The sequence below is a fragment of the Festucalex cinctus genome, chromosome 12 (genome assembly GCF_051991245.1).
Source record: "Festucalex cinctus isolate MCC-2025b chromosome 12, RoL_Fcin_1.0, whole genome shotgun sequence".
In the NCBI taxonomy this organism is placed as follows: domain Eukaryota; kingdom Metazoa; phylum Chordata; class Actinopteri; order Syngnathiformes; family Syngnathidae; genus Festucalex; species Festucalex cinctus.
The window spans coordinates 13,763,089-13,787,322 of record NC_135422.1 but is presented as its reverse complement, the minus strand read 5'-3'; the positions used below and the strand labels follow the sequence as shown (position 1 = coordinate 13,787,322).

General features: G+C 39.8%; 1 protein-coding gene across 7 annotated transcripts in view; it reads left to right on the top strand.

The window, feature by feature from the left end:
• The window catches only part of smoc1 (SPARC related modular calcium binding 1), a 30,811-nt gene extending 9,370 nt beyond the window's left edge, over positions 1-21,441 (top strand). The window contains exons 4-15 of one of the 7 annotated variants that reach the window (XM_077538475.1): positions 1,283-1,395; positions 1,477-1,576; positions 3,829-3,879; positions 5,128-5,175; positions 6,565-6,621; positions 6,935-7,015; positions 9,887-10,079; positions 10,702-10,784; positions 11,977-12,082; positions 12,832-13,076; positions 13,965-13,998; positions 18,498-21,441. In XM_077538475.1, coding sequence (XP_077394601.1) covers positions 1,283-1,395; positions 1,477-1,576; positions 3,829-3,879; positions 5,128-5,175; positions 6,565-6,621; positions 6,935-7,015; positions 9,887-10,079; positions 10,702-10,784; positions 11,977-12,082; positions 12,832-13,076; positions 13,965-13,998; positions 18,498-18,621 — 1,235 coding nt within the window. In that variant the 3' untranslated portion in view covers positions 18,622-21,441. Of the gene's footprint in view, positions 1-1,282; positions 1,396-1,476; positions 1,577-3,828; positions 3,880-5,127; positions 5,176-6,531; positions 6,622-6,934; positions 7,016-9,886; positions 10,080-10,701; positions 10,785-11,976; positions 12,083-12,831; positions 13,077-13,964; positions 14,019-18,497 lie in introns of all 7 variants that reach the window. The other 6 variants (XM_077538480.1, XM_077538474.1, XM_077538479.1 and 3 more) reach the window with 6 other exon arrangements.
• Positions 21,442-24,234: the final 2,793 nt, after the last annotated feature.

The window sequence follows — 24,234 nt, the reverse complement described above, 5'->3', positions numbered from 1 at the left end:
TTACTTTTCCAAATAAAAGTTCTCCCTTAGAGATTCAAGAAACAGACGTTCAATCCAAATGAACCTTTTACGATCTCGTTAGCTTGGGCAAAAAGAAAAAAGGGAAGTGAATGAGAAGATGTCTTTCATTTTCCACGTCTTAGCTGGCGTGTAATTTTTCACAGACCTCCATCACTCACTCGCTTCACTGCACAGATTGAACGGTGTGGAGTAAAAAAGGTCGGAGCTTGGCATCTGCTTACCCGCCGCTCTCCTTTACCCACACCCCCCCACCTGTGACCTTTAGGGAAACAGCACCTTGCACCAGATCCATTTTTGGTAAAGCGGTGTCGTCTTTCCCGACGGTAATAGGCAGTTTTGTTCCATAAAATCATGCGTGCGTGAAGGAAAGCTGGGCAAAGATCACACGTTGCCGCAGATGCCACGGCTCTGCTTTGTAGCAGCTTCGATTGGAGCCGGCAGCTCACGCTCCTCGCTGGACTTCGCTGCCTGGACATTTTAAACACAAAGGAACACCAAACTGCAAGTGGAAAACAATACCAAAAAGATGACGGATTTGATTTGGTAAACAGGAAGTAGAAACCCAAAATAAAACCAGCGTTCGCCAAGGTGCTGTTTTTTTTTTTTCTTTCTCACTTTAGACGTCAAAAGGGTTTTGTGGATCTCGGTTAGGGCTGCACAATATATCGAAAAAATATCGATATTGCGATATTGGCTTATGCAGTATGCATATCGCAAAGACATGCAATAAGTTTGATATGGAATTTTATGCTTTTATCTGAATTTGACCAGTCAGACCGTCAGGTTTACCTGTTTGACATTTATTAAACATGACAAAAAAGTAGAGAAGACACTCTGTTCAAAGCTCGCAAGGAGAGGAACTGACTGAAACAATTCACGACTGCACTCTGAAAAAAATCCCCTCCTCACCCTCTCTTTTTATTTGTTTTCCACGCCCCTAGTTACATGGATGTTCCAACCCTAATAATGCAAATGCAAAACATAGTTGGAACACAGTGTACTTAACGAAAATGTGCACTGCCATCCAATAGTTGAACATTATCGAGAGGTAGAGTTTGATTATTTTGCCACATGAAATTTTTTTTTAATTCTTTCGTTAGCTAATAAAAATGTCATTTCTTGAGGTACATGTTAAATATCGCAATAATATTGATATCGCTATATTCAGCATTTCGTGCAGCCCTAATCTTGGTCTTTCTTTTTCTTTGTGGTAGACGGCTGAAATGACTTTGAAATGATTTAAGATGGTATTTGGTTCCAGATGAGGGTCAGTCCAAGTGTCGCGTGGAGCGGAGCCAGGCTTTGGAGCAAGCCCGGAGGCCGCAAGAGTCCATGTTCGTTCCGGAATGCAACGAGGACGGCTCGTTTGCGCAGGTGTGCGGTGATGACGCGACAACGTCGAAAATGAAAGAATGGTTTAATTAGTCGTATTGTAAGTGTTGGCTGGTTACACAGGTGCAGTGTCACACTCTGACAGGATACTGCTGGTGCGTCACCACCGACGGAAAGCCGGTGAGCGGCTCCTCGGTGCACAACAGGACTCCGGTGTGTTCAGGTACTGCCGGCAATTAGTTGGCGGGGGTTAGAGGGACTCGTTTGTGTACTTCTTTATCCTCTTAAAAAAAACTGACTAATATTACAGCAGAGTCACTTTGTAGTACTGTAGAAGAAGAAGCACTATTTGTTTTTGTTTGTGTCTGCACAATATTATACTGCCTCCTGGTGGTCAAGGTGGGCACACCAGAAGGAGCAGCACAATGAGTTGGATTGTAGCACTGAATTAGAATAAATCACAAATCCCCATGTTTCCAGCTTTAAAAATTCCCAGAATTTTTCAACTCTATTTTAGTCAATAAAACATCATTTTCAGACCAATTACTGGTAAATAAAATTGGAGAACTCCTTACTGCACACTTAATGAATGGCACGGATGTTGAATTTGAATTTCCCCCAAATTCCCAGGCTGCACAACCACAAAATTACTAACCTGGCTGCCTCGCTCTGCCCACATTCGACGACAAAAACTCATTCTTGTCACCGCCAACATATCTGAAGTCTTTTGCATCGCTGTAAACTGTTGTTACCAAATGGCTTTTGGTGCGCAATCTACTCTTGGCTGGCTGCAAAATCTCCACGCATGTATTTTGCGGATAAATGTACACTGATCTGGAAGTTTAAAAGGCTTCCCTATCCTATCCCATTGTCAGGACACACGGAAAGAATATGGGAGATTGTTGTCACATGTAGGACACAGACAGTACTTACCAGAAATTCCAGCTGTCCTCCTTAATGCTGCTTTTGGCCTCATTTTTGCAGCCCTTCTGACTGTTTGTTCTGTCGCCTTTTCATCTATTTTGATGGGACAGTCTTGACTGTGTTCTATGTAAAATAAGGGAGATTGTTGTCACATTTAGGACAATACTTGCCCAAAGTTACTAAAGCTCCTTAAATATCACTCTTAGCCTCCTTCAGAAGCCTCCCTGATTAGTTTACTTCTCATCTTTTCATCTGTTTGAGAGGGACGGCCTTCCATGAAGAATACTGGCAAATTGTTGTCACATGTAGGACACCAAGGACTTGCAAGAAATTATGGCAGCACCATTACTGTCGCTGTAGGCCATTTATGCAGCCTCTTTGACCAGTTGATTTTAAAGGGAATACACTTCTTGTGTTCCATGAAGAATACTGGAGATTGCTGATAGTAACCTCAATGACCAGCTTGTGTGAAGAGGGCGATTGTTGTCCAATGGAGGAAACAGCTAGTACTAGTAAGAAATTACCAAAGGCCCATTAATGTTACCAGCGTCATTGACCAGTATATTCATCTGTCTTAAAGGGACTGTGTTCTGTGACGAATATGGGCGATTGTTGTCACGTGTAGGAGGACCCAGCCAGTACTTGCCAGAAATTTCCATCACTTACTTAATGTTGCTGTCAGTCTCAGTTAGTAGCCTCTCTCACCAGCTTTCTATTATAGGGAGACTGTCCTCAACGAATTCCAAGAAGAACATGAGAGATTGTTGTCCCATGTAGGATGTAGCCAATAGTTTTATTAGCAGCCTATGGAATGGTTTTTTTCTCTCTCGTCTTTTCATGCATTTTGGAGGGAGTGTCTCCAGTGTGTTTCTTGAAGTATATGGGAGACTGTTGTCCTATACCAGTCCCTCCAGGATTTCGCGGGCATTTTTTAATTATTGTTGAAGGCTAAAACGCATTATTTCGCATCCAATTTTTCTAATTGTTGCGATAAAAGTTGAGATTTTTTTTGTTTGTTCCTCAAACACTTTTTCTGCAAATTTTAAGAATTTTGCGGGCATTTTTTATGATTGTTGCTGGCTAAAATGCCTGATTTCGCAGCCATTTTTTCTAAAAGTTGTGATAAAAGTTGTAATTTTTTTTTTTTTTTATCAAGCACTTTCTACAAATTTTAAGAATTTTGCAGGCATTTTTATGTTTGTTGCGGGCTCAAATGCCTGATTTTGCGGCAATTTTTCTAAAAGTAGCAATAAAAGTTGCATTTTTTTTTGTTACTCAAACACTTTTTCTCTAAATATTACGAATTTCACAGGCATTTTTTATGATTGTTGCAGGCTAAAATAATCAGTAATATAAAAAAGAAATTGCCAATGCTATGAAATATGCGGTGCTCAATGCTATGATGTCCAAAATCATTGCCGTAATAAGACACTCTAGAACAGTAGAAACAAAACTTTCGTGGCGACCGTTCTTTCGTGTTTTCCTCCCAGCCAGCGATTGACATTCACCGACATGTGACAGGCATCAATCATGTGCCGTATACGTTTGCAGGAAACTTCCATGAGTTTTTGGGAAGTCACACCGGGACGAGCGCATTGACAGGTAGTACATCTTCCGCGAATGCTCATCGTTTTTCTGCCTTTTTTTTTCTTCTTCTTTTTGTCCTGCTTTTTGCATCCACAAAGCATGTCACCCCCTGCATGACCGGGACCACGAACTCGACTTGATTTTCAGTGCGTCACAATTTTGGGTTTACCCATTCGGCAGCGTTATGATGGGATAATCCCTCAAGGCTTGGGGTATATCGCTGAGGCAGAAATCACGGCGTGGTTCATACAGAAGAACCCTCGGTAGGGTTTATAACGAGGGGTGCGCATTAGTGGTGCGCCGGTGTGACTGGAAATTAAATCATATGCTCCAGTTCAAGTCAGTCACCGTACTTTTGCGCACTAAGAATAGGTCAGGCCAGCCTCAATTTGAAATCAAGTGTGCGTTAATGTGGCGGCCATGTTGGAAGGGGCGACTTTCCCATCAAAACAAAGTATGGACAGACGTGGCGGCCATGTTTGCAGGGGAGAGCGGCCCTTCAAATGTACCAGTAACGGAGCATTGACGTTAGCTTAGCATCTTGGCACGCGGCTAGTCAAAAGGAGCATCTTGTTTCAACTTATTTATATACCCGTATATTTTGCTGTTGTTTTTACCAGCATAAATAGTGTACACGTCTCTCGATGGTGCTATTTTTTGTACAGTACACAGTTAGTTGTTTTTTTTTTTAGTAAAGCCCTTATTGATGGCATCTATTCGGGATGGAGGTAAAAAAGGAAATGCTAACATTGTGGCTCATGTACGCACGCCATGATCTTCCCCCCCAAACAACAACAAGGTAAGCTATGGATTAGGGCTGCATGATATTAGAAAAATACACGATATGCAATATAGTTGATAAAAAATATTTCTATACAAATATTTTGTACTGTATTCGGCATTTTCAGGCTATGAAAAAAGGTACAAAAGCATAATTTATTAGGTGTTTTTAGGCCACAAAAAGTTACTTACACAGATGACCCCTTCCCCCAATTATTTTGTTAAATCAAGGGTTCCACTGTATGTGCCGTACTGAAAAATCTGAATACATGTACCGTTACACTACTATCCGAAACTTTACCGCACAGTACTCGCAGAATGTTCTCGTAACCATTCAGGTTGTTTCGTTTGCTTGTGGCCCGTTTGAGCTCAGGATCGATTCCATCACGAAAGGACTCCAAATACTCGCGTTTATTTACAAGAACGTAGTCGTCGTCTGTGACGTTTTCTGCTTTGCACACGTTTTGTGTTTTCGCTCCGCAGGGTCCGTGACCGACAGACCGCCTGGGCAGGCAAACACCGGTCGAAAAGGTGAGTTGAGCTCGAGAATTGTTTCATTTCTTTATCTTCAGTTGTGGAAAAATAACCAAAAGGAAAGTGATAACTTTTTCCTCACTGAATGTCTACTGGTCTGAGATCTGCTCTGTAAGCAGCGTGGCAGTGTTTTGATATCACAGTTGATTCTACGACTTTACGTTTTTCTCCCCCAAAAATCTAGAATGTATCAACTAAATCCAATGCAGGTTGTCTGTGTTTTTGCTTTTGACTCAATTGCTTCCTAAAGGAATGTTCCAGATGCTCCAAAGCAGCATGTGGGTGAGTATTTTCCGGGGGGCGTTCAACGTTACGTAAGACGCACCCCGTCACTTTCATTTCATGACCTTGATTTATTTTTATTTTTTTTAAAGCTCAAATTCCAGTGAATCCCTCAAAACAAAAAAAATGTATCGTTGCCACAATTTAAGCCATGCTCAATTTATTGTAATTGACACCTTTATTTACGGTTTATTTAATTTTTTTTTTAGTTAAAAGTTACAGCTACTGTATTTTACTTTATTTTTTGTTATATCAGACACATTTAATGCAAATGACGCCTTTATGAATGGCACTCTATTTCCTTGGCCCACATAAAAAAAAAAAAATGTAAAAAACAGACCAATATTGTTAAAATATACATTTTATAGAGGAAATGACTTTGGAGATGTGGTGGATCTATTCCACTAGATCACCATTAGACTTCAACTAATCAAATTCATTTGAATTTTACATTAAAGTGTATTACAAAAGCATTGTTACCCTAATTACTTTATTTTGATTTTGATTATTTTGTTTATAAACCAGTGATTGGTGTTTATTTCGTGCATCATATTCGTATAGTGGTTAAAAAAACAAAAATGGAGGGTTGATGATGTTCTACGTTACTGGTTCGGTCATTGTTTTACAAAGAAAAACAGATGTTTGCAAATGTATTATTTTGATACACAAAAGATGAGTCTTCTTTTAGGAATGATTAAAATAGTTTAATATTGCACACTTTTATTAAGAGTGGGTGGTCTTCACTGACACGTCCTGCCCCTTGATGGGGGGGGTGTGGGGGTCTTCTGATGTAAGTTGGTGTGTGTGAGCGTCTTGTACTTCACAAAAAGAAAAATGGTGTTAATGTGAACTGTGAAGTTGTTTGATGTTGTTGTGAGAGCTGTTTAATGATGTGTGTGAGTGCGAGGGACATCTACAACACGTGGGTGGTCATGCTTTGTTCCGCTCTTCTTGTGCCTGCGTGCGTGCGTGCGTGTTTCGTTTTTGTGTCCACCTTGGCCCGGGCCATGTGCAAATCCCAACCATTCAACACTTGTGGAGAGTAGATTGTATTAACCTCAATAATGGTAGTCTCTTTCCGTTTCTTTCTCACCCTCAATCCAGACGACGGCTCCAAGCCTACGACCACCATGGAGACCCTCGTGCCCGCCGAAGGCGACGGTAAGGGTCCTCAAGTGTCGGAATTTCCACAAGTGCTCACTCAACCTCAGGGGGTCTGACGGTTAAAAGGAATATTTGAGGCAGGTGTTCCGGATCCTTAACGGAGACCTAAATCGCTTTTGATATCTAAAGTCAGGATACTGCAAAGACAGTTTGTTTTATTTTTTTAATCTTTACATATAAATTTGGGTCTGTGAATGCTTTCTGAATCAGTGATGAGTTGTCCTGAATAATTGGTCCTGCTGTAATGGTTGGTAGTGTTCATTGTGAGTCATGTTGCCGTCAGTAACATGACGTCCATCTGTCATTGCAGAGATAACCGCCCCCACGCTGTGGATCAAACAGTTGGTTTATAAGGAGAACAAGCAGAACAGCTCCACGTCCAGGAAGCAAGGTGAGATGGAGAAAAATAAATCATTTTAAGTAGACACTGACACTCCACATTGTTGCGGGCGTCCAAGTAGACTGATGTCTGGTAGCTCCACAATGTTGTGCATGTCCATAATTATTTTTCCAGTGGATTCTGATATCTGGCCACTACACAGCCTTGCTTGCATCCTTGTTTGTATTCCACTAGACTCTGTGGATGTTGACTGTTGCATGTGAACGTTCCAATAGATTGACATGTGGTCGTGCCACAATGTTGTGAGTGTCCATGTTTATGTCCCGATAGATTCTGATTTGAGGCCACCCACAATGTTGTGCACATCCATGTTTATGTTCTAGTAGACTGACGTGGTTGCTCCACAATGTTTTGCAAATCCATGTTTATGTTCCAGTCGACATATGTTTCTTCTAGTAGAGTGACATGTGAATGCTCCGAAATGTTGTGTGCAGTAGATGCTGACATGTGGCCACTCCACAGCCTTGTTTGCATCCTTGTTTGTAATCCACTTGATTTTGTGGATGCTGGCTATGTTGCATGTGAACGTTCCAGTAGACTGACGTGAACGTGTCACAATGTTGTGCACATCCTTGCTTATGCTACAGGAGACTGATTATGTTGCTCCACAATGTTGTGAGTGTCCATATTTATTTTCCAGTATATTCTGATGTATGTCCACTCCACAATGTTGTGCACATCCGTGTTTATGTTCTAGTAGACTGGTGTTGTTGCTCCACAATGTTGTGGTGTCTCGTCGACTCCCAAGTAGACACCCCAGAACGTTGCATGCATCAATGTTTGTTCTAGTAGACTGACATAAGAATGTGCCACAATGTTGTGTGCATCAATGTTTATTGTCCAGTAGATTCTGACATGGCCACTCCACAATGTCATGCGCACCCATGTTTATATTTCAGTAAACTCTGATGTATGGATGCTCTATAATGTTGCATGCGTTAGTTTTTTCCAGTAGGTTGACATGGCCGCTCCACAAAGTTGTATGTTCCAGTAGACTGTTTGCCCCACAATTTTGTGTACGAGGTGCTTCAAATAGAAACGCGATGTAGTTTCATTTTACAGGATAACCATTTTGTCTGTATAAATGTGAACGCGCATCTAGACCAACATGCAACATTTCCCCTAATTTAACTGCTTGCTTTGAGAGAATTTTGTAGTGATTATGGCACAGCTGAAAACCATTGGTGAGGCGGGCGGACAGGAGAGGGCTGGGTGGGGGTTAACTCCGGCAAGGAGGCTTTGAGGATGAAGGGAATCAGACGACGACGGAGGAGGAGGAGGAGGAAAGGTTAGGCCTGAATGAGGATACGGACCGGGGTTTAAAAATTTACTTGGCTCGGCGCCTGGAGGAGTGAAAAGCATAAAATAGAGCAAGTCTGTTCTCAGCACGTCATCTTTTCTCTACGCCATCAAGAAGCAGCAAAATTGTTCCACACTTAAAATGCCTTTGTGGGTCTCGGGTGTCGGGCTGTTCTATTCCTGTCAAGGGAAGAGAAGGAACACAAGTAATACAATCAAAGAAGTACTAAATAGAAATCAGTACAACGCTGGATTGAATTACACTCCCGTCTTTTGCGCGAAAATTTTCTTCAGGGAATCCTAATTGCTTGGCGCCAGTGTAATGTCGTTATATTTAACACAACTTTAGCCAGGTGACACACACACACACACACACAGACATCTTGGCTTATTTTATAAGATGGAAATACTGGAAATAATCACACAATCACAGGAAGCCCGGGGTAACCATACGCCTTGATGTATGTCTGAACCCCATGATACAAAATGTGACACAATTATCAAAGTGGAAGGAAAGCAGGAAATTACTGACTTATTGACAAAGATGTCCCTATGCTCTGATATTGGACAAATATCTCCTTTACTGTTTATTTACAATCCCAGCTCATCATTTCAAACCTTGTCAAGGGCCTTCAATTGCTTTTTCTCAGTCTCACTGGCACGAGACAACATTTTGACGCCACTTTTATTTTTGACCTTGGCGAAAACACATTTTTGTTTGTTGAAGCCGATGGACGTGACTAGAAACGCTCTGATGAAGAACACAAGGTTTCGTCCGAATGCCAAAAACATGAAGCTTTGAAGGTGCGACATGTGACTCAATGGAAAAAAAAAACAAGAGAAGAAAACATGAAGCTGCTTCGCTGTTATGACATCTTCAAGGAAAAGAAGCAAAACGTTTGTCCTAATTCTCCTTTAATTGCACGCGGAGACCACCGGCGCTGCAGTTGGAATAATCAGCTCCATATTTTTGTTACCAACGCCATATTGCCACCATCTTGAAATGGAAATGCTCTAAATAGTTGCAGCTTAAGGCCTCACATCTCACGTTTGTTCGGGCCAAAATGGACCAGGAGCACGCCATGGCACGTTGCTGTGCTCGTCGTCTTCAGTGAGAAACGGTCCAAATGGATGCAAGCGTAAATACTGCGTGACAGTGACGAGATGTCGCAGAAGCATTTCAAGAGCCCTGGACACTAATATGATCATATTTTATAACGGTGTTTGTTAAAGTGTCATTCATGATGACAAAGTTTGGTTTCGGAGAAACACCGTAACACCTGCGGGAAAAGCACAGAATTACAGGATAGACAGGATTCCTTCAACAGTCCAAAAACATGCATACTGGCTTCATTGGACACTTTCTCCAAATATTTATTTATGTATTTAATATATATATTTTATTATTATTATATTTTATTCTTTTTTTTTTTAGATTTTTATTATTTTTTTCAATATATATTTATATTATGACTATTTTTTTTTGCGTGGCTTTTGCTTCAGGGGCTAAGTTCATCTCCTATTTCCAGAGCACTTTGTGAGTTTCTTTTGTCATGCTTCTAGAGAAAGTTCCCTCTTGCGATCAGGAGCGACAGAGCGCGCTGGACGAGGCCCGGCAGAACCCCCGCGAGGCCGTCTTCATCCCCGACTGCGGGCCCGGCGGCCTATACAAGGCCGTCCAATGTCACCAGTCCACCGGCTACTGCTGGTGCGTGCTGGTCGACACCGGACGACCCATTCCGGGAACCTCCACCAGGTAATAAACGTCGCCTTTGTGGGCAGTGCCATGCTAGAAATGCGGTTTAGGACTGTAGAGAGCAAATTATAACTTTCCATTCAATTGGAGCAGAGAAAACAGTCATGACATATATATGGGCTGGAAAAAAATATTCATTCTGTATTTAAGCAGAAGTTCAGATGCAGTACTTGGGTAAAAACAGGCTCTGGCAAAAGTAAAAGTACTGATTCAACTCTTGTACTTAAGTAAATCTCATCATCAGAGCCACAAAGTTCCTTGGGCTTCCTTAAAAATTAGTTTTTCAGACAATAACAGAAGATAGGTTCCCCCAAAAAATCTGTAAATAGGTGAAATGTTTACTTAAGTCTGGGGGGGGCGGAAAAACCCTGATGGCAATAGGCTTAATGGCTGTTATACTAATAAAGTATTTGTACATTTTTTTCTCCCGACTGCAGTCACTTTTGTTAGCGTTGTACCTGCTACATTTTTTTGGAGCTTCTAAGAAGTTGGGAGTCCAGCAGACTCGAAGATTGGAAGCCAGCTTATTGATTTAATCATTGCAGGTTTTCCCCACTTTCCACAGACGGCTGACGTCTTCCCTTTTCATCCAGCTTCCTTCTTGTGTATCTCGTCCCAACAGGTACCAGACGCCAGAATGTGACAGCACCGCACGTTCTCGCAGCTCTGACATCGAAGATCTGTTCCAGGGCCGAGACCTGATAGGTTTTTCCTTCACTTTTTTTTTTTTTTTTTTTGCTCCCACAGTCAAAGTTAAACTCTTGATGGCCTTACAATGAGCCACGTTCAAAGCGAGAATGTGATTGTGTTGTCACTGTCACGTTCCAGAGATTCTTTATGTGCGACGTCCACGTTTGGGACGTTGGTTAGTAAGACTAACATATAGCCAGCATCTCAGGGCTGTAATCTGGTCTGAAAACGATTATTCATTTATTACCAATAAACTACATTTGTTTATCTAATTATGCCTGAAACTATCGATTGAAAATAACATCACAGTTGCTCTGGACTCAGGGAACAACCAATCAGCTCAGCTTGCTAGCATCACATGACCAAACTCAGAAAACTGGTGAGCCGTGATTGGTCATTACCCGAGCAACTGTGATGCAATTTTCAGCATTCTCATTTGACAGCAAGTGGCAAAATGGCCGCCTCCTGAGGTGGATGAAAAAATGGGTGGATTTTGCTGCTTAGTGCATATTCCACAAACACTATTAATTAGCCATGTTTAGACTAGTGTGTTATTAATAACATTTTTGGTTTACTTCCACTTTAAAACACAGTAGGCTTACATGTTCAAACAGCACTACAAAATTGCCAACTCACTGTACCCACAACAAAAACAAATTTGTATTTTTTTATTTTATTTTTATTTTTTTTATTTTTTTTATTTATTTATTTTACATTTGCGGACTATGAGTTATGCAGCAAAAATCCAGCCATTTTTATTCATCTCAGGGGACGGCCATTTTGCCTCTTAAAGCTGACATCACAGTTGCTCAGAACACAGGTAACAAGCAATAACAGCTCAGCTTCAGAAAACGGGTGAGCTGTGATTGGTCGTTGCCGAAGCAACTGTGATGTCATTTTCAGTCGACAGCAAGTGGCAAAATGGCCGCCCCCTTCGGAAACAAGCACCTGTTGGTCTTGGGGAATTTGGAAGGGTGTGTGCAAAAGTATTTGTCTAAAGTTGACAAAATGGACTTTACTTTAGTTCACTGTGAGTGTCATACATGTCGGAGCTATCCCAGGTGTATGGAATCGTGTCATAAAAAATATTTACGGGTGTGTGTTGCCTCTGGGGAAAAAACAAAACATTTACCTATAGTCTGTGTGAAGCTTTGGCAACGTCTCCTTTCCTCGTCATGCTAGACATTACTGTTTTGTTTTTTTCCAGGTTGCCCCGAGGGGAAAAAAGTGGAATTCATTACGAGCCTGTTAGATGCCCTGACCACAGACATGGTTCAAGCCATAAACTCACCAGCCCCCTCTGGTGGCGGGAGGTAGGCAACAACAACTAAAATACTGAATACATTATGGTACATTAGGAAGTTTTGTAAGCACATACAGTAATACTTTTCACAGATCGGACTCACAAGGTGTTTCACATGAGTTATAGAATGGTCATACATATATAAAATATGGGAAAAAACATTTTAGACTATTTTTTCGAAAATGTTTAGTTTTGAGGTTTTGTTTTTTTTAATTATATGGGCTATTTGTCAAGTGCACAATATATAAATAAATGAATAAATAAATAAACAAGTATTGGGAATATTCTTGAAAATCTATTTGACCTTCCTTTTTCTGTATAGCAATAGCCCCAAAAAATATTATTATTTTTAATGAACCCTGAAAGTTCATGTCCTGTATGATATATTGACAGACGATTTCAAAACTAGACATTTTTTTAGTTTCATAAATGTAAGATGCAGTTTCAGTTACTTTTTGTTTTTTGTTTTTTAAAAGCATTTCCGTTAAAATCCATATTTCATGGCTAATGTCCCCCTTGATCACAATCCATTACTTTGCAACGCAAATCCCCTTCTTCCGAGCTGTCATATTGCTTTCCTTGAAACTCAAGCGTTTCCAGGAAGTGGCTCATGGTTTTCATTTCACACTCTCACACATATGCACGATTTCAGATGGTCATCGAAAGACATTTGGGTTGAAGATGCCAATCTTTTATTGTAGATTACAGACAAACAAAACATTATTTCTGTCCTTCACTTTAACAATGACCGCCACACAGGTTCGTGGAGCCGGATCCCAGCCACACGTTGGAGGAGCGGGTGGTTCACTGGTACTTTGCCCAGCTGGACGCAAACGGCAGCCAGGACGTCGGCAAGAAGGAGCTGAAGCCCTTCAAGAGGTACCTGAAGAAGAAGGCCAAGCCCAAGAAGTGCGCCCGCAAGTTCACTGACTACTGCGACCTAAACAAGGACAAGGCCATCTCGCTGCACGAGCTCAAGGGCTGCCTCGGAGTCGGCAAGGACGGTAAGGATACTTTTTTTTTTTTTTTTCCCCCGAGGAAAATCATAGTATATCCGTGGAAGTTGATGGAAGTTAATGCCTTGCCCAGTCCTGCCTTATACAGATTATTTCCTGTATTGGACTTGAGGGGTTTCACTATGAGCTTCTCAAGCTGCTGACCATCTCATAAAGTTTTTAAGAGCTTCTTTGTGAGAAACGTATAAAGGCGGATAGGCAAAAATGTGTAAACATCAACCTGGAAGGAGGATTTGGCTCTTATCGGGTCATCGCACTCAAATTTCCAAAGTGGGTGAGAAAAAAAAAAAAAAACGGTAGCGTAAGGTAACATGCTTGTTGCCAGAATGCACCAACGATTCATCAAGTGATGCTCCTTAAATTATCCTATTGCAATGTTCTGGTTTAAGGGATTAGTTTTGTTAACCTAAAATGGTCATGTTAAATGGTAAGTTAACCCCATTTTTTTTTTCAATATCTTATATTATAAATATATATTATATGTTGCGTTAGTAGAATATGACTTTAAGCAGCAAAATCCAGCCATTTTTATCCATCTCATGGGGCGGCCATTTTGTCACTTGCTGTCAACTGAAGATGACATCAAAGTTGCTCAGGTCTCGGGTAACAACCAATCACAGAGCAGCTTCAGAAAACAGGTGAGCGTTGATTGTTCGATACCTGAGCAACTTTTATGTCATCTTCAGTCGACAGCAAGTGGCAAAATGGCCGCCCCTTGAGATGGATTAAAAACCGGTTGGATTTTGATTCAGAACTCATTTTCCAAAAATGTAATATTAATCAGAATGTCATGTTAGACAAGTGAGGTCACATAAAACATAATGTTGCCAACTTCCGCTTTAATATAGTATTGTTATTTATTTATGACTTTTGCAGGTGGTTCAACAGCAAGCAGCAGCTACGGGACAAGGCAAGGGACAAATGTGTTCAGTAAGCGCAACTAATACGACTACTTTTACTAATATGTCTCTGTCAATAGTGTCAAAATCAATAGTTTATGTTTTAACACAATTAATATGCACATTAATCACAAAAGTCATTCATATTTTGAGGCCAAGCGTGTTCTTCAGGTGCCATTTTTGACTCAAAATTATCTCAGTAGCACCTCGTGGTAGGTTTTAAAATGTAGTCCTCCACCACCAAACCTTTTCACACTGCACTTATTTATTTTTATTTTTTTTATCATTCCATCTCAGCGCCCTCGCAGCACATAATGTATAAATTATGTGTTGCAAAGTGCAGTGTGAAAAGGCCTTTAGAATGAATCCTGATTCACAAACATCCACACGGCGGTGAGAAGAAAATTGGCCGGCGTGCACGTGTCGTCAATCCAACAGTGATCCTGCACTTTGCATTTCTACGCATTTATTAGTTAACGAGGCCCATTGTGTTCAGACATGCCTCAATAATTGTAAACGGCCCGCATCCTTTTAAGTCACCGTGACTTTGCACTACATGTCGCAATGTTGGGTTGCTGTTTTATTGAGCAGGCTTATTAAGAGCATGTGGTGGCGAAACGCAACATATCCGAGTAAAGGGGGGGGTGGGGGGGTGGGGGGTTGTAGAACCCTGCAAAGTCTTGAAGTGCTGAAGTTGTGGCGTTTTTTTTTTTTTTTTTTTTCTTTTCATTTTGATGAGAGGTCCCAAGGAGGCCGTTTTCGCCGCACAGCCTCCCGCCAAGTCAGCAGGCGTGCTGGTAATACGGTTCGCTCGGTCCCGCAAATGAACATGACCACATTTTTATGTAGTCGGGAGATTTGGTCCTTTCGCAACAGGCTGTTGGCTAAGCAGCGATTCCCAACCATTGTGACATTAGTGTGCGGTAAAATGACTTAATTTGCTTAACATTGTAAAGTTCCTGCTGGTAAACATGGCAAACTACCACCAAGAGAATAATTAAAAGAGGAATTTATTTAAAAATAAATAAATAAATAGAAATTGATCAACGTACTTCAGGTGTGATGTAGAAAATTTCACTTAATTGGGCCAAAAATCATAATTTACAAGGAATAATGTATCGTTCTTCATCTTTCTCTAACCAGCGACATATTGACAGAACAATTAAATGCTCTTCCACTAGATGGCAGGAGGTACAATTCACCATTCATTCATTTTCTTAACTGCATAAACTAACCTGTTTATTGTATCCTGACTGTCATTTATACAAGAATATCATTATTTCGGTGAACTATATACAGAGTAGATGTTATGATTATTCTGCGGCTTCAGACTGCTATTTTAAGACACATGGAGGAGCAAAATACAATTTTTAACCAACACTGAAGTGTTTGTATATTCATAAATAGTATTAGAAATCTGCTTTTATAGCAAGGGTGCAAAGGATTTGTAGCTTTATGGGGGGGAAAACACTTTACATACAGTAAAGAATAATTTCACATGCTAATTCTGAAGAGTACATTTTCTTTACTGTTCATAACTTCTCTAAAAGTAGGTCGCGATTTAGTGGCCACACTTAACCGGTTTGCTACCACTTTAAATATTAGTTGAAAATACTAACGCTACACTATAAAGGCATGGCCCAGCTCCTATCCTCGCCATCTTACGAGCTAAGATTGGCAACAGTAGCTAAAGGCTGTGGATCACGCGGAAATGCTTGTGCATTTATTAATATCATTTTAGCAATAAACCTTCAGGTTATTTACATACCGTTCCGGTAGGACTGGTCCATGTACGTTTTTTGTTTTTTTTTTGCACATTTTGACCTCGCTTAACTGCATGCCATGCTTTTTTTTTTTTTTTTTTTTTGACAAGAGTCGCTGCTTTTCTAAAATGTTTTATTTACACACCAGTAAGCCGCTCTAAAAAAACCCAAAAAACTAAATTAAACACAAACCTGTTTCCGTGCAAACGTATCATAATTGTCCTCTCGTGAGCCCAGTTCTGTTCTTTTTTTTTTTTTTTGAGCATCACAAGACAGGAAAAGACAACACACTTAAAGCAAAAGCGTACTACATATGAAATTTGATTGATTAAAGAGACAGTCCCATTACTAATATAGGTTAGGTTACATCAGCATGAAGGCCCTGGGCAGATTAGACTGACATGGCAAAAATATATATATATATATATATATATATAATGTACATGTCGGGAATGACGGCCCACCCCTGCATGTCATGAATGCCAAAGTCCACATTTTACACACACTAAAAAACACATTTACACAGTAAAAACAGTCTTATTGGGTATGGACGACTTGAAAATCCATGTAAATTATAATTATAGTCAAATAACTACTATTATTTATAGTCGATAGTCAAATAAAACTCTATATCGGCACTAAATGGGGAATTGGGTACTTAACCTGCGGTGTATGTCGATCCAAGCCAAAGTTCTGGGTTGTTAGTCATAAGTCGTCTTATTCTTTTTGGCAAACAAAAACCATATTTAACGTATCGAATGTCCGAAAACCAGCGTTCGTCGTAAATAGTTGGCCGTGATATTTTATTTTCATGTGCGTAAAAGTGTACTCCGATGTGCCGCGCGTGTGAAGATTTATGACCCCGCCGAGAGACGTTGAACGCTAAATCCAGGAGCTACGAAGAGAGCACCTGCGTTCAAAATGTCGTCTACAAATATAAATTTCCACAGACTGACGTGCACACTATGTTCCCTAACATGTAACACACACACATGCACACGCACGCACACATGCGCACACAGCGGAACTATAATGTGGCCATCTGTGAGCAATCAAAGCTCATCTCCTTTTCTCCCAGGCCTCCATATGTCCATTAAAAAAAAAAAAAAAAAAAAAAAAAGCTGAATTCCAGCTGTCCTTAATGAGGTACTTAATTTTGTTAAGGCCTTCTTGAAAATTTTTTTGTTATTCTTAGTCCAAATCAATTCAAAAACTCACAAAATGTTGCAAGTGTGTTGAAAATGTACATTTGGTATCATGGGTGAACCCCCCAAAAAAAAGATTTCACAGAGATTTTAAGGTCTGACCAGCCATAAAACATGATTTAAAAAAAAAATAAAATAAAAAAATAAATCATCCCTCAAAGCGAGTATCCCGTGGGCACCTTGAATTTGATTAGCTTGTCTGTCATGAGGAAACCCACAAAAAAAAGTCTCAATAACCCATGTCTGAAAAGAAACAGGAAGTCAGCCATTGTGGTTTCAAGAGACATTTTAGGCCTTGACTGGCCATAAAACATTTTTTGAAAATTCACTCCCCTAAGCCATTATCCCCGAGTCTGTCGAGAGGAGACCCACAAAAAAATTCTCCAGAAGCCATGTCTAAAGGGGAAAAAAATAATTATATATATTTGAAGTCAGCCCATTGTTGCTTGAAGCGGACATTTTATGGTGTATTCTGTAGGCCCACGCAATTTGCTAGTCCGGAGAAGACCCACAAAAAAGTTTTTAAACAACCCAAGCCCATAAAAATGAGATGAGTTATGCCACTGTGTTTTAAAACAGGCATTTTTGGGTCTGATTTGACTTATTTATTTATTACATTTCAGCACCCAAAATGTTATAGACATTCATCATAAGCAGGTCCACAAAAAACATCAGACACAGGAAGCGGCCATTTTATCATAATTTTTGCAGGGTTCCTACAAATATGGGTTTGTCCACTTTAAATAAAAATTCAACTTTAATTTATTAAACACAATAAATCAATCAATCAAGTAAGCAATTATAGATCTTTATTGTTTATATTTTCCATTTATTTTTGGTAAATGACTACATAGCAGTTTTGTGTTAACAATAATAAGGCAAATAGTTTTGGGTTTTGTCAAGATTTTAAGCTCTGTATCCCACTAGGCTAGATTCACTCCCCAAAAAACTTACTGGAGGATTGTTAATGTGATAGCAGAAAGTAGAAGAAACCATTTTTGCTTGTAAAATTTATTTATCTTTAGTCACCATTGTTTTGAAGAGAAGTTTTATTTGGATCTTTGCGTATCTACAAAAGCTCTGCAGCCTGCTAATTTATTAGCAGGGCTGGACTGGCCATCTAGCATACAGGGCAGATGCCCGGTGGGCCAGTGTCCTTTAGGGGCGATGTGATGCTATTCAATTATTCTTTGCCTCCATTTCACCTGGAGAGACCGGCCCACAATTTAGAAGGACCAGCCCATTCATCCATTTACAATATAGAGATCAAACTGAACCAATAATCATCAATGGTAGAGCTACGTGGTAGTATTAGTAGTAGTGGCACCTGTTTTTATTTTCCTCGACATCCACCCTTTTATTTTTTTGACACTACTTGTCAAATGTCATAAAAATGACCTTTGACACGGGCCACTGAAAAAAATGGATGGCAGGCCGCAAAAGACCCCCAGTCCCTAGTTTGGATACCCCCATCCTATATGCTAGCATTAGCGCGTGTCACGCTTACCGTAACGGCGTCTTTCCATGCTGTTGTGATTGCAGTAGGTCGTCTGGTGTGAGAGGAGAACGTTCCAGGAGCCGAGACGAGAGCAGAGGGCACAGAAGGAAGGCATCGGCACGCTCGCTTGACGGTGAAAAAAAGACAGACAGATCGGAGGGAAAATAACTTCCTGACTTGTTTCATACGGACACACGCACGCACATACAGTACACGCACGTACACAAAAACAGAAGAAAACCAAGCAGCGCCAAAATATTTGCACTTTCTCCTCCCTGTGTTTTTTGACGTTATGTTTGTATTTTGGGTTGTATGTGCTTTTGAAGTGAGTGAAAAGGCGCGCGAGGATTTATATGTAAAAGTTGTGTAGTATGTGCACAAAGTTAGCAGTTAGCAGGCTAAACTGCACATTGCTCTCAACTAGGGATGGGCGAGTTCCGATACCAATCGGGTACTCATGAAGGATGTTGATACTAGCCACTGATACTTAAGAAGGGGATAAAAATCTGACATTAACTCATTTACTCCTGGCCATTTTCACAGAAGCAACCCCCTTCATTCCGGCTGTTTTACTGGATTTTGACTGATTTTGCAAGGCCCACAGAATATTCTGTTCTATCGCTCTAAAAACATGGAACCTATCAAAAGAAAGATTAGAATCTCTTCTTTCATCCAGAAAAAGTGTATTTCTATTGGTTTCCGTTTTGCAGCAATTAGCATTAGAATATAGCAGTTTCATCATTATTCACAAATCTATTTAGAATTGTGAGTAATTGAGCTTCTTTTCCAACATGGCCCTGGTTGAGCTCCTTTACTTTGCTTCCACCTGCTGGCCATTTGTGTAATAACTACCATTTCTTCAACCATTCTTTACAGTTGAGAGGCTGCATCAAAGCCTTCTGTATGCTCTAGCATAACCCCCCCCCCCCCCCCCCCCCCAAAAAAAAACATAAAACACGTATGAATACGTCTTTGGGACACTTAAAACATTTAAAATAGAACGTATTTATACGTTTTTGGGAGCAAATGAGTTAAATAAATCTTGACACATTGGTTAATCATCATGTGCGTCGGAAAGACACAAAGGTCAATTATCCATCATGTTTATAGTAAATACTAGTAGTATTTGTACTTGGTATGTATCGGTGACACTCAATACTCGTATTTGGCATTGAAACGGGAGTATAGAACATTCAGAGTAGGAATCTGCCTACATGTTCGTAATGTGACGATTGCGTGGATTCGTGTCTCAAAGTGACTGAGAAAAAAAAACGGACTGCACTACGAGCTCGCTGGCTAACGGACAACGTGATGTCATCAATGTGTTTGAAAATGGGAGTTCAGAACATACAGAGAGATTCTCCCATTCTTTTACAAAAAAAAAAAGACAAAAAAACATAACACCAGCCAAGGTTGTCGCAACATGAGTTCAGAGCATTGTGACTGTAATTTTCTCCCGAGAAATGCTGTGGCTTGCCCATCCCTACTAGCAACGGCGAAGGAATGTTTGTTGTACATATGAACGTTGCATGTCATTAGAATTAAACTGTGACCCAAGTTGAATTCATCAGCACGGAATTTTAGCTGTATGGATCCCCTTGCACTGTAAATAGGGTTGCAAAGGGATGGAACATTTTCCAGTAAATTTACAGAAACATTCCAGTAAATTTTATTGACGCTTTTCATGGGAATTATTGGGAATTGATGGGAGGTATCACTATCAAGTGTAACTAACGATACACATTTTCTTTTGTTAAGATACGAGTAACCCAACTTACGATCACAAACTCGACTCACTGTACTCAATATGGCTAATATTGTATGATTCATAAAAACAAACAAACAAAAAAAACTTCAAGCTGTTTACATTTACTGTGACACTAAAAATAAAGCAAAGAAAACGAGAACTTGCGTGTTTCAAGCAACGTAGCTTTGCCTTCTGAAAAAGTCCGCCTAGCTTGAAGCTAACATGCTAACAGTTAGTTTAGCTAGCATCGATACACTTTTAAACAGATAATATAAAACTGTTAAGTACAGTATTATAGAGAAGGGTCCTAACTAAGCACATTTGAGCATAATTACATCACATAAGATTACAGCTTTCTATTTTTTGTTCTAATTTATCATCCTCAAGACGCTCATGTAAATATTTAGTACATGTTTGTGTATGTACAGTAAATCCTTCCAAAAAGTCAGTAGCTTATAGTAGTGTTAACTCAAAATATTACATTCATTTACCTCAAAATCAATTCTTCGGATTCCCACCAACCAATAAAATTATTTCATTGCTACAATTGCAGCAACAATGTCTGTAAGATCCAGTTTTTGTTTTGTTTTTTTCTTTTCTGTTTGATTCTCATGAATTCACCTTTAATTCCCACGGAAAGTTTCCAACATTGAAAATTCCCGGAGTTTTGCAACCCTAACTGTAAGCAGCCTTTGTAGAAACATTAGCGGTTTTTGAAAGTTTGTTATCTGACTTGCATTGTGGCGGGGGGGAGTTAGCACAGACTCACGATTCACTTCGCTTGCCTGTTATGTTGTACAAAAATTGTTATTAAAAAAAAAAAATCCAAAATGCAGTGACGTATTTTTTAAAAAGGAGTTTTTAGTTTTGTTTCCTTTTACTTTGATAGTAGTTTCTGACGATGAAAAGTCGCGGTCGTGATGTATCATCATTTTTGCGAAATAATACATTACAAGTTATATTAAGACATAAAAGGCAAAATGAAATCCATTCTCCCAGTTAATGCCCAATTTATCTTTGTATGAAACGTAAATGTAACTGTCGCTAACATCAGGCATAAGCAAGTGGCGGATGACGTTTAGTCTGTGCTACTTCGCCCCTGAAGTGCAACCCAACATTTGCCAGCATTTTGTCTGCACACGATGCTTGAAAGATCAATGTTTTTTTTTTTGCTAACTTTTTATGTCAATTTTCGAGTTCGTGCCGACTAAAGGTAATAAATAAAAACGATTAAAACCTAACGCAACGTTTTTTTGTGAGTTTTTAAATACAAACTAGCACAAATGTTTCAACTGTATCGGCTCGCCACCCGCACAATCCACTCAACTGTTAAAGATTTCGCAATGCCAGGAAATAACGGTGACTAAACACGAGCAGTAAAATGGAATACTGTGTTTACATGCCTCGGTCCATTAATATTGGCCCGTCCTGCTCTGGTTAATCCTGCTTTTTGTACACAACCTGTGACGTTATGCAAACCACAATCCATAAAATAAATATTTGAGTCTCCTGATAAATATCTAAAGTCAACACGTTGATTGTTTTTGGTGTTTTTTGTGTTCAGATGTGAGATTATCTATAGTATTGCATATGATTGCTTAGAATAACAGTTACTGTATAATTAGGAACCTTTTGAAATTCCTTGTTATTCAGAAGACAAAAAATAAATAAATAATAAAAAAAAAACGTATGAAATTGACTCTAGCAGCTAGCTGTAATTTTTAGAAACATAAATTCAGCCCTTGAAATCGGTTTCCCTACAGAACATGGAACTTCATTATGATGGGCAGACTCACTTAACAAAAAAAAAAAAAAAAAAGTCTCCAATTATGCCCAATAAGATGGGTGTACCCCGCCTGCTGCCAATAGCCAGCTGAGATAGGCTCCAGCACCCCACTGTGACCCTTGTGAGGAGCAGGCGGTTCAGAAAATGGTCCTTCATAAGCATTCAGCTTAGCATTCAGCTATTAGCATTCCGCTTTCAGCATTCCCACGCAATTTCTCCAGAAATTGCACGTTGTCTAGTTTCTATAGCACATTTTATAAACAAGCGTTTCCAAAGTGCTGCACGTTGAGATCAACACTCTATTATATAAATAAAATCTTGTAAAACCAACTATAAAATTATTAAAAAGTCAATAAAATACAATAAGTAAAATAAAAAATAAACATATTAAAAATTGAACAAATAAAATGATAGAAAGTTAGTTGGTACAATAAAACTTTTTTGCCAGGTGTTATCCAATTGTTACCAACCGACAACACTAAATGTCAAAAGATTTTATTTGAGCAATCTTGAAGTCATGTTTACTTGTTCAATTCCATTGTACTGCTTCACATCTGCGTTGCATGAACTAACTGGCACCAGTGAACGACTCCTCCGGCCCTGAACCGTTGCACTACATTCCACAAAACCTGTCCAAAAATTGTCACAGAATGTTGAGCTTTAGGTGATTACTTTTCCTCAAATCTTCAGGGTCTAATTTGAACGGGACAGATTGGGAATGTGTCCATCCTTGGGTTTGAACCCTGAAGTAAGTGTGTGTGTGTGTGTATGCTCAAGTGCTTCCAGACACCGTAAAGACGAAAGCAATCACCGCTAATGGCGCGATTGGTGATCCGCGAAGAAGCAGGCCCAAAAGACGACTGTCAGTCTGAAGCCAAGATTCCTCACAAGAGGCCACTTCTCCTCGGTAAGCTCCCCCAACTCAAACTCCTCCAAGAAACGTTTGACCGATTGCTACCCAATTTGAACCACGTATATTCGACTTCGGAGCCCTGACCGCAGAGAACTCGAATCTTCGCTTACTTATTGCATGCGTGAACGTGGCGGTACCAGGTGCCTTTGTTTGACGCTGACATGCAATTAAAAAGGTGCACTCACAATCAATGTTAATAGCTTCCATGCGCGGAGTAGCCCCTCAAAAAATAAAAAAAATAAAAAAAACTTGACAAAGACACGCTCTGTTTTCGTTGCGATGCACAGATGAGACTTCAAAAAGCGCCGATGTGGTCGGCGCAGGTGGGCGTGGTCTGGTTTGAGCTTCATATCGCTGATGAAATTGGAGCCTATGAGGCAGCTGCAGTGCATCTGGCTCATCCACGGACACATGTGGCACATTGGACTCGCGGTGTGGAGTTCAAAAGAGTTCTGTGATGACACATCCACACGCCGTGTGGATTTCACAGGTGGCGACTGGAATTGGGGGCTCGTGACCTAACGTCAAGTCGGTTTTATTTATCTAGCGCCAAATCGCGACAGAAGTTCCGAGGCACTTTACGTGGTGAACTTGCTCATTGTGTATTTTATCGTCGCTGTTCAGCAAATTCTTAACATCTCCAAAGTAGAGCAGTATTCAGGAAATGCAAAAAAAAAAAAATGCATTCATTCAAGTTGTCACTGGAAAGGCGAAGAGGTCATGGACACGTGTTCAACGCATTTACAGTTGTGCACCAACATCAAAACAACCCCAAAATCCTGTTCAATTGCTGAATTAATAAGCTAAAAAAAAACAACAACAACAACAAAAACACCAATTTCAAAATTGCTCATGTCAAAATCTATGCTCGCATTGACCCCCTGACCCAACAAAAAAATGTTTAAAGTTAAGTTTTACAAAAGTGGACGATTTTGGGTTACAGAGGTTTAATTAACTCCCTTTCAAATGTCTTAGGTAGGACTGGTTTGAATTGATTATTTTAATATCTCTTTTCCCATAAATTCATAAGAAAATAGAATTTTAAAGACCTTTTTTTTTTGTATCTTACAGTTTTCTTGAAATTTACTGTTCACATGAATTCACAAGTATTATCTTTCATTTATGAAAGACCTGACTTATTGCAGAATCTTTTTAATTTACATTTAAGATTATTGAATTTAGAATTATGGAATTATTTTCATCTCGTCTTTGTTCATGTCAATTGTTTGTGTCACACTTAAAGGGATACTTTACTTATTTTTTGTCAGTCAAACATCAATATTTTGCCTCTAATAAATTTGATATTTTCATTATTTTTTATGTACAATTAGTACC